The 13,670-nt window shown below is 38.6% G+C and overlaps 1 protein-coding gene and 1 gene segment (V, D, J or C); both read left to right on the forward strand.

The window, feature by feature from the left end:
* The first annotated feature begins 1,093 nt into the window (after nt 1-1,093).
* LOC142367496 (pro-opiomelanocortin-like) lies at nt 1,094-6,381 on the forward strand. The gene is made up of 3 exons (XM_075449491.1): nt 1,094-1,172; nt 2,321-2,451; nt 5,216-6,381. The coding sequence occupies exons 1-3, from the start codon at nt 1,166-1,168 to the stop codon at nt 5,678-5,680; spliced, it is 603 nt and encodes a 200-aa protein (XP_075305606.1). The 5' UTR covers nt 1,094-1,165; the 3' UTR covers nt 5,681-6,381.
* Nucleotides 6,382-12,976: 6,595 nt separating this feature from the next.
* On the forward strand, nt 12,977-13,480 carry LOC142367906 (Ig kappa chain V region 3368-like). The segment is given in 2 exon segments: nt 12,977-13,028; nt 13,159-13,480. Coding segments are annotated over 2 exon segments (360 nt in total).
* Nucleotides 13,481-13,670: the final 190 nt, after the last annotated feature.

The following is a 13,670-nucleotide window of genomic DNA, read 5'->3' on the forward strand; positions in this document are numbered from 1 at the left end:
AACAAATCAACAATCTCTTTCAACAATGGAACAAGCCTTTTACAAATGCACACGTCTGCATTTTCCGGATGCAAAGTCACAATGACAGCTGCTGACGCCCAAAATAATACCAAATAAGGCTACACTTTCTATCTCCTGTGCCAGGAAGTGTTGAGTCATGAGAATGGCATCCAATATCACTATTAACATGGTTTGTGTTGGGGACTAAAATAACACGTATTTAGGCTTAGATATTCACAAGTAGATTTCCATACAGCTTCATATCACCTGAACTCTGCCTGATAACATTACAGTGTTATGTGAAGTGTTACCATCTGCTCCTTTATTATGACTCTTCTTGTTTTGAGTAAGGACAAAAGAACCTAATACATCTTTTCTTGTAAGACTGCGCTGACCAAAGCGTATGAAATCTTTTTTTTTTTTTTTTTTTTTAAAGAATTACAAGTATTCTGAAGAATGATTGTACAGATCAAATTCTAGTGCAAACCACACATGTCAACAAAGGCCCACAGGGCCACCATAATTAGTGAGATCCATCCTCTGGGGATCAAGTGTGCTGAGCACTGACTTTCAAGTCAGCTGATTATTGTTAAGATTTTTCAGCTTAGGCCAAAGTGGTGCAGAAGAAAGACAGAAATTTACTTATGTTATATAGTGTGGTTTATCTTAAATAAAGTTTTTACCTCATAGAAGGCTGGCTTGTTTTGCACAGTGTATGCTTTTTGATTTTTCAATAGCGAGCTGGATACCTCTATTAGCCATTAACTGGGTAAGAGGTTGTTACAGGGAATTATTTTTCAGCACTCAGCCTTTCTAACTTTTCTCCAACAATTTTTTTTTCTTCAGATGGAACTGTCTGTGTCGTCGAGGACGTTATTTTTGGGTTCCGAGGAGAGTAATGATGATGTGTGTGTGTGTAAGAGGGAAAAACATTTAATTCATTGTTCATTTTCATAGTGTAATTTGTGTTTATGGACATGAATGAGGGATAAAGGAGTTGTAATAACGTCATCCTCCATTTGTGTGTGTGTGTGTGTGTGTGTGTGTGTCCTTAGCTGTCAGCGTATAAAGTCAGTTGATCCATTGGAGGGACACAAGTGAAGAAACATTAGAGATCCTTCTTTGCAGGACACAGGAAAGCCAAACAGCGGAGAGAAAAAGAGACATGACCGGTGAGTACTCTCATTATTTCTTTTTTTTTTATTATTGTTTTTTTCAGACATCAAAGTATATGGATTTAGACTCAGTAAACATATTCACTATTTTCTATACCCACTTAATCTTATTTTACAGACCATCACACGGTCACACGGAGACAAATGATATACACAACCATCCACACTCACTCCTTGGGACAATTTAGAGTAACCAATTAACCAGGAACCCTCCTGCTCTGATGCAAGAGTAAAATATATTTCAAAATATATTTGACCTGAAAAGATGTTTAATTTGTTAAATGTAAAGAAGCGAGCTGTGGTGGAAGACATTTTCTTCCTCTTCTTCTTTTTCTTTATTACTTCAGTGTATCCAAAACCACTTGTTAAAAATACTGTGGGAGTAGAAGTTTTTCATGCATTGTTTTGTTGGGTAAATTCACATGAAATGATCAAATGTACTCAAAGTATCATATGTGATGTACTAATTAGAAGCTGACTTCAATGTCCAAGGAGGGGGACTTCCAAGTCCATTCTTATTTAATCTGTGATGTTTATCCTTTTACCATAATTATCTTTTTTTGTGTTTTTATATTGCAACAGTTTCAAAGTTAACAAAACAGAGAAATGAGAGAATAACCTGAGTGACTTGAGTAAATTAAAAATGGTTTTCTTTTTTCCGTGCATCATTTACTGTATAACTTGATGCTTAACATTTAGTCTGTTCTGTCTCCATCATCTTAACGCAATATAATATATATATTTTTTAAACTAATAACAGTTAGTTAAGATTGTTCAATAGAACACAAATATCTTTTTATGTTTAAATGGAGCAGTAAAAATATTATTAAGGATCGAAAGATGGACTTAAAACAAATGTCTCTGTATTATCCAGGCTTCTTTCCATTTTGTGAAAACTAATCTATCTAACACATTTTTATCTAATAGAGATGACAGTGTTTAAGTTTATTAGTTGTAAAATGACTTAAATTTTTAATTGTTTCTCTGCACTCCAAATAGCAGTCAAATTTTCAAAACATGTTACAAACATTGTTATTTTTAAAAAATCCATATCAAATGTATATGTTGAATGAATTAAGTTGAAATAAAACTCACAGCAGGTGTCACGAGAGACGCTTTAATTATAATTTTTTTTAAATCTGCAGCAGATTACAGGAGGATGCATCCTGCGTTACTATTGGTGCTTGCAGTGGCGGTGGGCGTTGTCAGAGTAACAGACAGTGAGTGCTGGGATCATCCCAGCTGCCAGGAACTCAACTCTAAGAGGAACTTTATGGTAAAAAACCTGCCGGCACAACAACAACACACACACACACACACATGCACACACATCCCAAGCCTGCTTCTTTAACCTTCAAACTAAATTCATTAGGATTTTCTGGATAACACTGAAGTGGAATGAAATGGATTAAAATGTTTAATATGAATTGAACTTCATTTTCTTTTTAAAGTCACCTGGGATGACTTTTGTTTTCAGTTGGTGCTGTACAATTAAACTGACTTCAATAGAAAGAAGTACATCTGGGAATTCAGAGGTCTCAGAAGAGAAATATCATGAATAAAAGTGGCGCCATACTAAAACGCACTAAGATGCTTTTTATAGGCTGAAGCATCTCTGTATTATCTATGGCTGTGAATCAAACTGTATTTTCAGCTCTTTCTACTACTAACAAACAGTGACTTCCAAAACCTCAGATTAAACAGCAGCTTATTAAATACATGTCAAGTTTGGTTTGGAAAAACAGTCTTTATGTAGACTTAAGGTAAATCTGCATTATGATCTGGAACTTTATAAATCAATCACTCATTAAGAACAAAAACTGTTTTCCTAAATGAACTGATGCTACATATATAGGGCTGTGCAACGATTAAAATGTTTAATCTAATTAATCACATGATTTCCCTGATTAATCACGATTAATCGCATTTGTACGCAAAATCCAAAAATGAATTCAAAAGTAGTGTATAGCTTTTAGCATTTAGTTTTAGTTTAAATGTGCTGCCATATGAATGAAAGTGCCATAACATTTGTTGTGCAAACACACTTTTAACATCAGCATTTTTATGTAGTTTCTATGTAGGAGCCTCACTCCACTGTCTGTTTCCTTGAATGACTTGCTGGTATCAATTGTGTGTTTTGCCTTTAAAGCAATACTATGTAACATTTCTACCTTAAAATAACAGCTTGAAAAAAATTGTGCGGCTAGAATGAGTTTTAATATTACGATTGGCCTGTCTCCTATGCCCTTCGGGGGTCTGAGTTGGAAAAACTGCGCTATGTAACTTTGCTGGACCGGCCCGGGAGCTGAGCGGAAGTACTTCGACTTGCTTTCTGGCACACCTACCGCAAAAACAAATAGACCCCTCTCACGCTCCCAGGTACATTTGATTACTCTTACCTTCTCGGTCGACATAGCTTGCACCTTCTGACTCCTCGCCGGTTCGTCAACAAACGTGAAACGTGAAAGCGAAAGGGTGTTGTATTTACGACAGTGTAACCGTACATTACCTCCAAGCCTGTAGGGGGAGCTCCATAATGGGCTTTTTGAGAAGTTACATTGTATTGCTTTAAGTGATATTTTAGACTGGAACTACTACGGTAATAAGACAATTCAACTTGACAGTGTTTACAGATGACTTTCGTTCTGTCGACTCCGCCGTCTGGAAGAACTTTAAAATGAAAATGGCCGAGTAAAAGTTCCGTACCCTTCTCCATGTTTGGTGGATCCGCCGATTACTTTCTTTTCTGGTTCCGCAGCAAACAGCTACAGACTTTTACTAAATAAAATAAATAATAAAACCTGCGCTAATGCACGATTAGCCTGGCGACGCCATCCTACGTACTTCCGCCCAAAGATTTTGGCTCCGCACATAGTCTGGCCCAACCCCCCTACCTCGGTTCGCTCAGTGTTTCGCCAATCAGCAAACAGTTGAGAGTGGTGACGCAGAACTGACCCGCGGAGTCCATTGTAGTCCATGTAATTGTAGTTCAACCGCAGCGGAAATAAACATGGCGACGGAAGAACGCTTGAAGCTATCCATGAAGTTGTCTCAACTCTGGGGAGCATTACACAATTAAAACAAGAGCAAGAGGAATGCCTCGTCAATTTTGTTAGTGGCAAGGATGTCGTAGCTCTCCTTCCAACTGGCGTGATTCGCGAGCTAGAGCCTCGCGAGAGTAAGCATGAACCTCGGCGCATAACCTACGTCATTTCTAAACATTACTGATTGGTTAAGGGAACTCCAATGAATTTAAGTTGCTGAGTAAGGTCCCAGCCTCCATGGGAACGGATTCCTCTTGGGTTTTTCCAGACTGTTTGACGGAGTCAACAGTCGGCTTTCGCCCAGGCTACGATAAAATAGTTGTCGGCGTTAAATAATCAATGAGTTAACGCAATAATAACTAGTTAACTCGCCCAGCCCTATACATAAACACATGTTAACCCAGTGATCAGCCTAACAGCAGCCGGCGTGGCGGACCACCACATTTTTTAATTCATATCGTGTGATGATGGCAATAATAAAGATGGCAAAACTGATGTCGATAAGCAGATGAAATGATGAAAAGCATTCAGGTAGCTTGTGATTCGTGGTCTGATAGCGGGTGGAAGTTGTCATAAACTTTGGAACTCAGAATCACTACAGTGGTGGCCACTGTAATTCTATAGCAGACCCACCAGTTGTAGAACTTGAAACTGATAGGATGATAAAGTGGCTTCTTCAAATAACAAGTTACTTTTAAAGTAATAGATTGTACCCTGTTATTTTACCTCAGGTATTGTTCCATGCAAACCAGCTCAGTATCACCTATATAGTCATATCAGTATATACTCTGAACTCAGTGGTTGCAATTGTCTGTTTATCTGATATCCTTGGAACCCACATGTTGTGTATTAAGAGTGTATAATCTGCTCTGTAAAATTAAGGAAACTGAACAAAAGTTGAGTTGTACTGAGTGGTTAAAAAAAGGATTGCACATTTTACCAAGAAACCCAATCAGACAGCCCAGTCTTCTTTCATTTTCCTCCTCTGTACTGCAGGAGTACATCAGGCTCGGTCGATCTGACTCATCCATCATCCCAGACGATGCGCGCTCCGGACCTCCTCCTTCATCAGACCCTCTGTCTCTTTCCCACTTTTCCTCCTTCTCCTCCTCACCTCAGGCCAAACGCTCCAACTTCATGGAAAATATCCGCTTCTACACCACCAACAATGTGGAGGAGTCAGCCAAGCTTTTCCCTGGAAAGATAAGAAAGCGGGATCTTTCCAGGGAAACGATAAAAGCTAAGGGTAAGGATGAAAAGGTAGGACAGGGGGAGATGGAGCCGATTCTGGGTGATGTTCATGAGAAAACAAACGGCACGTACAAGATGAAGCACTTCCGCTGGAGCGCCCCTCTGCCAAGCAAACGCTACGGCGGCTTCATGAAGAGCTGGGGCAGCCAGAGGCCACTGCTCACACTCTTTAAAAATGTCATCAACAAAGGTGGACTGGAGAAGAAATGAAATCATTGAGGAAAGGAGATAAGAGAAAGAAGATATATGAAATGTTCAAAACTATACAATCTTTCAACTGTCCAACAAGTCCAACTAAAATATGTTTGTTGCGACCCATGACAGTGTTTTTTAATCTGACTCTTCTATTCCCTATAAATATTTTTACAATCAGCAAAGTTTGATCAGTTTAGATTCTGCAAGAGACCTCCTAATTTACAATAACAGAAAATACTGTTGGGTTGCTCATCATTACATTTCACCAACATATTGAATGTAAAAGTTGATTATTAGATGTCTTAATTTTTCTAATTAGGGCTCCAAAAAGCCATGAAAATGTTGTAATTTTACATATCTGTATTTTCCCTTTGCAAATTGTAATGGGATTCTGTCCTATAACAAATATTACTATCACAAATAACTAATAGATGTTCCAAAATGCTTATAAAGAGTGAGGTAAGAGGAGGGAGACCGAGGTGTTACGCCATCTTGACATCTTTGCTGTTAATCATGGTTAGTTAGGCTTATGTATATGTTAGAAAAATCATGAAGTTATACTATGTGAAAAAGCTGTACTATGTGATGGGGGGGAGGCTTCCTCCTATCTTTTAGTTCACATAACATTGGACGGCTAGTGAGAAACATAAATAGCATAATAGTATCATTTATCATACCAGTTTCCTGATATGTTGTGCAAGAATAAATGTTTTGTGTTAATTGTCTCCAGCGACTCTGAGCCTAATTTTGAGGGAATATTCTTGACAGCATAATAAAAGATTGTTAATTTGAGATATTAATTTAGAAAAAGGGTCCAGGTTAAGGTTTAAAACACATGGTTAGGCTCTGATTAATAAAAAAAAACATAGTTACAGGTTGGCATTGCATTGCATAAGGTAAGAATACATTGCAATGTCCCAATTTCTGGGTCTTTCTTGTGTCACCACTGTGTTCAGGATATGTGGACAAACATGTTTTATTGTTAGACTTGCCTGGAAAGACACGGAGATGTAAAGAGAGAGGAACAACCAGGGTAAGATTGAAATATTTAATATTTCAGTGTATGTAAATAACTGTACATGACATGAGATATTTGCAAGCAAAGATATATTGCATGTCATGTATAGCATATACATGTGCATATATGTGCCTCTCAAATTGAGTGACTACTTCACAGTAAACACTTAAGTGTGACACGAGTGACGTTTAATGGACTGAAAAGGAGCACCAGTACAAGCATGAGGAAAGTGGAAAACTTTAGTAATACCACAATGTGTCCACAAGAGAGCAGTAACTTCTCAGATATTAACACAGCACAGCCGTACACTCGATTTGTATGGCGGCAACTGTGAAATAATCAAAGTACAAGAAGGGAGGGAAGATAGAAATGAAATCCTTGGCTTTAAAATCTAAACACATTTTTTTATCAATTTTTTTTATTTGGTTCCCTCACCAAAAGTCTTTATGTATTGTAAGTGCTATAAGTGTGTGAAAAAATCCCAAAAAGCATTTACATGTATAGATTTTTTTTAATGTAGCCTCGTTAAGAGCGAGGATGGTGAATAAACTAAGAATTTTATATCATTTATAGCCATAGAGGGGTTGAAGCATTACACCAATAAATGAGCAGTATAATCAAATCAAATCAAATCAAATTTATTTATACAGCACATTTCATGTACAAACAATTAATTCAAAGTACTTTACATAAAATAAAAGCATTGCAGCAGGGAGTGGAAGAAGCATTAAAATACATAAAAGAATATAAAGAGAAACAAATAAAATAATTTAAATGAATTTAAAAACAAGCAACAGTCTAGAGTCAACAGTATAGGCAAAGTTTTTGGTAAATCAGCTCTTACTCAACTAGGGATGGGAATCGAGAACCGGTTCCCAGTGTTTCAATTCCTTGGAATCGTTTGGCGATTTTGCAAACGATTCCCTTATCGATTCCAGTGGGCGTGACTGATGTCACCACGCAACGTTGCGTGGGGAGTCCAGTGCAGCCAGCAGTCAACAGTAAACATGGCGCCCAAGCGGTACAAACGCTCGAAAGTTTGGTTACACATCCCTAAAAAAGACGACAACAGGGCAACTTGCAAAGTGAATATTTCACCAAAGGGAGGAAATACTACCAACATGCAATAACTATGAATGAATGTCGCGTTTTCAATCCACTCCGGACTAACGTTGGTGAATCTGAACCCAGCAACGTTAGCAACGTTAGCATGTCCTCGGCTAACACTGCAGGTAACTAACTAACTAACAAACACTGCCTATCATGTTAGCACCATTTGCCTCATTGTAAAACCTGCTGTTTGTAACGGTTAAGGTTAAATGAATGCCTTCTCAGGCATTACATTTAGATGAAATCATGAGAGGCAGAGCCTGACTGGCTCAGAGCCAGAGGCTGGTAGTACTACCCCCAGTTTACGTCTACCTCCAGCTTCTCCTTTCACCAGAGCAGGGAAGAGTTAAATTACCCAGGCCATGATAGACCACTGTGGACCTCACCGTTGTTGGGTTTGTAAGGTCATGACTTGTGTTACTTCTAAACTAAACAAAGTTGATGCTAATCGACCGGTTTTTCTCCAAATGAGAATCGATAAGGGAACTGACAAAGAACCGAATCGTTAAGCAGAATCGAAGATGGAATTGGAATCGTAAAAATCTTATCAATTCCCATCCCTATACTCAACTCAGACTTGGAGGGAGATAATTTTCTTCTTTCAGAAGTTTCTGTCAGATCTTTCTGCTCCAACAGTCATCGACGAACACATTGTTTCACTTCCCTTTATGTAACCTCTCATGCATAGCCTATCACCACACAGAAAATCTTCTCACAGCTTGTCCTGTAATATCTTTTTTCTGGGAAAAAGAATCAGTCACCATTTTGCAAATTCTTTCTGATTTTAAAGTGAATTTGAAACAATATGGCGGAGCACCGTAAGATTATCACTGTCATTTTTGCCACATCCAGTTTTACTTGGAAAAATTTATTTCATATCCCACTTTTAACACTTTACTGTGGTTGGAAATAAGGAATATCTTCTGAAGAAATGAAGTAATCTTTTTTAATACTTCACGTTTTTAACAATCAGTTCAACAGGGATATGTACACCGATCAGCCATAACATTATGACTCATATAGGGTGTGCTGTCCTCATCCTCCGAGATCAGCTCTGACCACTGAGAGTGTGGTCAGAGAACCTTTGAAGGTGTCCTGAAAAAATGAAAATAAAATAAATAAAATGAATAAAAACTTAAATCTCAACTTTCAGGCTTGTACCTCCACCAAAAGTGAATCCCAGTATTACAAACTCATTGAGTCATCATAAAAAAAGACATGGCTCTCTCAAAAGATTAGCTTTTCAGAAAGCTCAACAACTGTCTACAATTAAAATCTTAGAATTAAATAGTAAATGATTTCCTATGGCATGTATTCAGACTTTGTACATATTTTCCAGTTGATTCATGCATGAATTCACAGATTTTCTCTAGCAAACTGAAAAAATAAGTTAAATAAGGTAGATTTTTTTAAACAAGACAGATTGAGGTGTAAACCTGAATCCAAAAATGTTTTACTATTGCTTTCATTTCCCATGTAATGTCCAATAAACCGATTGATCAGTTGATGAACTGCATCATCAGAGTGATGATGGAGTCAGTCAGAACATTTCCATAGAGAGCCACTTTGCATCAGCAGCACCATGCTCCAGTGCTCTGGGAGAGTTTATAGTCCTGAGAGTTGAACACTGGATGACTGACAGCTGACCTTCATGACACCAGAAGCCACAGAAATCCTCCTCATCAGAAACATGACTTTGATCTGCGTCCTCATCTGGACTCTCCTCTGCTGCTGCTTCACAGGTAAAGTCCAGAGAATCAAACTCCTCTCCTCTATGAACATCCGTCCCTCTGAAATGAAGCCGACAAAAGCATGAAGCTGCTTTATGTTTTTGTCTCTGTATCCTCAGAGTCCAGAGGTCAGGTCACAGTGACTCAGCCTGGAGCAGTGAGCTCTGCTGTGGGAGGCTCCGTCACCATCACATGTAAAACCAGCCAGAATGTTCATGTTTATAGCAACAGACACTATTTAGCCTGGTACCAACAGAGAGATGGAGAAACTCCCAAACTGCTCATTTACCTTGCTAGCAGCAGAGCATCAGGGACTCCAGGTCGTTTTACAGGCAGTGGATCATACTCTGACTTCAGTCTGACCATCAGTGGAGTTCAGGCTGAAGATGCTGCAGTTTATTACTGTCAGAGTCTCCATAACATCAACAGTCAGTGGGTGTTCACACAGTGAAAAACAGTCGTACAAAAACCTCCCTCAGTCAGCCTGAACAGAAACTGAACCGACAGCTGCAGAGACTGATACAGTTCACTGAGGACACACACACACAATTCTATAAAGCAAAATAGATATTACATAAATTGGGAATCATCCATTTATATTTTATTACTTTGTTTCTTGTTGGGAGGGGATGTAGGGCTTGACCATGGCCTGGAGGTATGAAGGAGCTGTTCCTTCCACTGCCCTGTAGGCCAGCACCAGAGTCTTAAACTGGATTCGAGCAGCTACAGGGAGCCAGTGTAGAGAGCGGAGAAGGGGAGTGGTGTGGGAGAACTTGGGGAGGTTGAACACCAGACGAGCAGCAGCTTTCTGAACCAGCTCCAGAGGTCTGATGGCAGAAGCCGGGGCGCCAGCAAGGAGGGAGTTGCAGTAGTCCAGGCGGGAGATGACAAGAGCCTGGATGAGCACCTGCGCTGCCTTGTCGGTAAGGAAGAGGGAGAGGTTGTAGGTAATGATGGCAAAACGAGGCTTCATGAACCAATGAGGCTTTCCAGCCCAAAGGTTCGCCAAAAGGTTCATTACCCGAAGCCTCATTGAAACGGTCTCTCTAGTGACACCTGCTGTGCAAAAGGAATATATGACAGACTAAATTAACCCTGAGTTAGAGCATCCTGCAATATAAAATAAACAATTGTTGTCACTGTGTCTCAATGAAAATAAATGTGTGAAAACTGCATATATGGAAGTATTATTGAGTGCTATGGTGTTGATCACTCAAATGAAATATATCAATGATGTACACTGACTACAGTGCTTATGGAACTAAAGTGCTTATGGGACCGGGAATCAGGAATAAACTGCAACCGAGCAGTATGGGCAACAAGACAAATATAAGTTATTGGTTTTTATTTAAAGAAATGTGTGTCAATAACGTTGCGGTTTAATATGCCCAGAAGAAAAAAGAGCGACAACAACTACCGATAACTGTTCTTCTCTCGAAAAAACACACCTTCACCGCGGGCTTTAGAAGAAAAAAAACCGCTACAGAGCGGAGTCAGGATGCAGCGGCTCAGTCAGAAGAGCAGTGAAATACACGTGAGTCACTATTTGTCCTACTGTACTTTGTATTTTTTTTTTCATAATCATTTTTCATTTTCTCCCGTTCTAATCCAATGACTCGGGTCGCGGTGCTGATCTCCGCAATTTGAAGCCTTCAGTTCGTGTTGATGATTAAAATGATTATTTTACAGTACAGTAGTTATTTGTAAAAAAAAATAAAGGTTACTACTTCACGGATTTCGCCTATCACGGGTTCTTTTTGGAACGTAACTCCCGCGAAAAACGAGGGTTCATATCCTATATAACTATTCTAACACTATTCTAATAATAATAGATGATATGACTGATATAATAACTGAACTTAACCACTAACTCTGATACAACCAACGCACACTCTACCTCTCACCAATACCAAACGCCAACTCAAAACCCTCGAAGTGCCGCAAGGTTCAAACCCTTTTTACGCGGTAGTGACGCTCAAAATGAATCAGTGACGTGTACACTGAATCCGAGGCCTCGTTTGTCATCAGTCACGTGATTTTTATGGAAACGATACAAGCCTCGAACCAACTTCATCTGGCTCGCCCCTTTTTGCTCGACACAAGCTCCGAGGCCTCGCTTCAAACGCCACATCACTAGTTGTAGGACATGATGTAGTGGTCAGAGAGATGAAGAGGAGTGACAGAGAGGTTGGCGCTAGAACAGTGCCTGGTGAAGCTAGATTTATATATAAAACCAATAAGGAGTCAATGAGTGACGGTTCATGAAATATCCTACACACATGACCTTTGACCTCAGGTTAATTGTGCATCTCAACCGTCTCAACTATGTGTAGTTTAAAAAAAAAGTGAACATACATTTAAAATCAAAATCCTAATTATCAGCGATTTAATACTCAAGAAGAAATCTGCACATCCTCTCAATACCATAAGATTTTAAAAAACATTTATCTAGTTCTTGTTATCTAAAAAAAGCTCAACTTGACAATGATTTAAAAAAATTGAATCTTTGATTAAACAAATATTTTTTGCAAACTTATATAACTATATATATATACTTTGTATATATGCATCGAAAACTATTATGATAGAACACAAGCAAAGGAGCACATGTGAGGGAAACTATTTGCACAATTTCAATCTTTTTTAAATCTTTTTTTAAACACCAGGTCCAAGCTGTTTTATGTCATACAGTTAAACAGAGACACTGTCTTATCACTCTGAAATAACAGTCAGTGTTTCAATGCCACCTGTTGTTATAAAACTGGTGTCCTGACCAGAGTTAAAGGCATTCACTGTGAATTTCATTGATCTATTGCCTGATTAGTAAATCATCATATGACAGCAGGGATTCTTCTGATAACAAGAGGTTACATAATAATAGAAGAACATGCAATGGCAGATTCTCTTTAAAAGACAAACCAAATATACAAAAAATACATTTCAACTCATTTATTTTGACCTTGTAGACTGAAATTTCTTAATTCAGATGAAGTTTGGAAATTTCTGTGTGAAGAAGTTCTTCAGCATTTGGAGATTTGTGTCTGAATGATGGATATTCAGATTATACTACATACATCAAGAATTATGCATGATGACTGATATGAATGAAAATTCAGTTTAACTGAAACCCTCTGAACAGCTTCTAAGTGGGCTGTATGCTTTGATCCAAAATGTTCAGGTTTAACTTTGAAGTCAGACTGAAAGGACCCAAAATAGTAAAAACACAAACCATTGTGAAAAAGATCATTTTGAGTAGAAAACTAAAAGAATGTGGAGTAATAATCTCATCAGAGAAAGCAGGAAACATCCTGACATGTAGAGGACAGCTCCAGCTGACTGACTCTGTGTGTTTGCATATGTGTCCTGCCTCTCTGCTCCCAGATGTTAAGAGGTCAGTGTTGATCAGTGGCTGTCCAGACCTTTCAGAGACACTGACACACCAGCAGCACCATGATGATGATGTCACTGACTCTGCTGCTGACCACCCTGGGGCTCATTGTTCAGGGTGAGAAACAAATTGCCTTAAATACACATTCATCTGTTGTAAATATTAGAGAAATCCATTCTCTGTTTTTAAACTAATGTTTTATCTTTCAGTTAGATTTGTTGCAATAATTCATCTCCTCTTTTTCCAGGTTCATCAGGGGATATCATCCTGACTCAGGCTCCTGGATCTCAGTCTGTTTCTCCAGGACAGACTGTCTCTATGAAATGTAAAGCCAGTTCAGGTGTTAGTAATGATGTGCAGTGGTATCTTCAAAAACCTGGAGAAGCTCCTAAACTCCTAATTTATAATGCTAATTCCCGTTGGTCTGGAGTTTCTGATCGTTTCAGTGGAAGTTATTCTGGAACTGACTTCACTCTGAGCATCAGTGGAGTTCAGCCTGAAGATGCAGGAGTTTATTACTGTCAGCAGGATTACAGCAGGCCACTCACACAGTGAAACAACGTCGTACAAAAACCTCAGTCAGCTGCAGAGGAACTGATCCACAGCTGCACTACAGCAGAGGCTTTTAAATAGAGTAAATATGTTTATGTAACAGAATACTGTCACAAAACATCACATCAATTTACATTCTTAACAAATTATTTAATACACTGTGTCTCATTGCAGAAAAAATACTTGGTGTATTTTCCATTATTATAT

The sequence above is a fragment of the Odontesthes bonariensis genome, chromosome 18 (assembly GCF_027942865.1).
Source record: "Odontesthes bonariensis isolate fOdoBon6 chromosome 18, fOdoBon6.hap1, whole genome shotgun sequence".
In the NCBI taxonomy this organism is placed as follows: Eukaryota; Metazoa; Chordata; class Actinopteri; order Atheriniformes; family Atherinopsidae; genus Odontesthes; species Odontesthes bonariensis.

Excerpts from the sequence above, each read along its gene's own strand:
- LOC142367496 (XM_075449491.1), top strand. Across the intron at positions 2,452-5,215 it reads ACTCTAAGAGGAACTTTATG|GAGTACATCAGGCTCGGTCG; the intron begins GTAAAAAACCTG and ends TCTGTACTGCAG.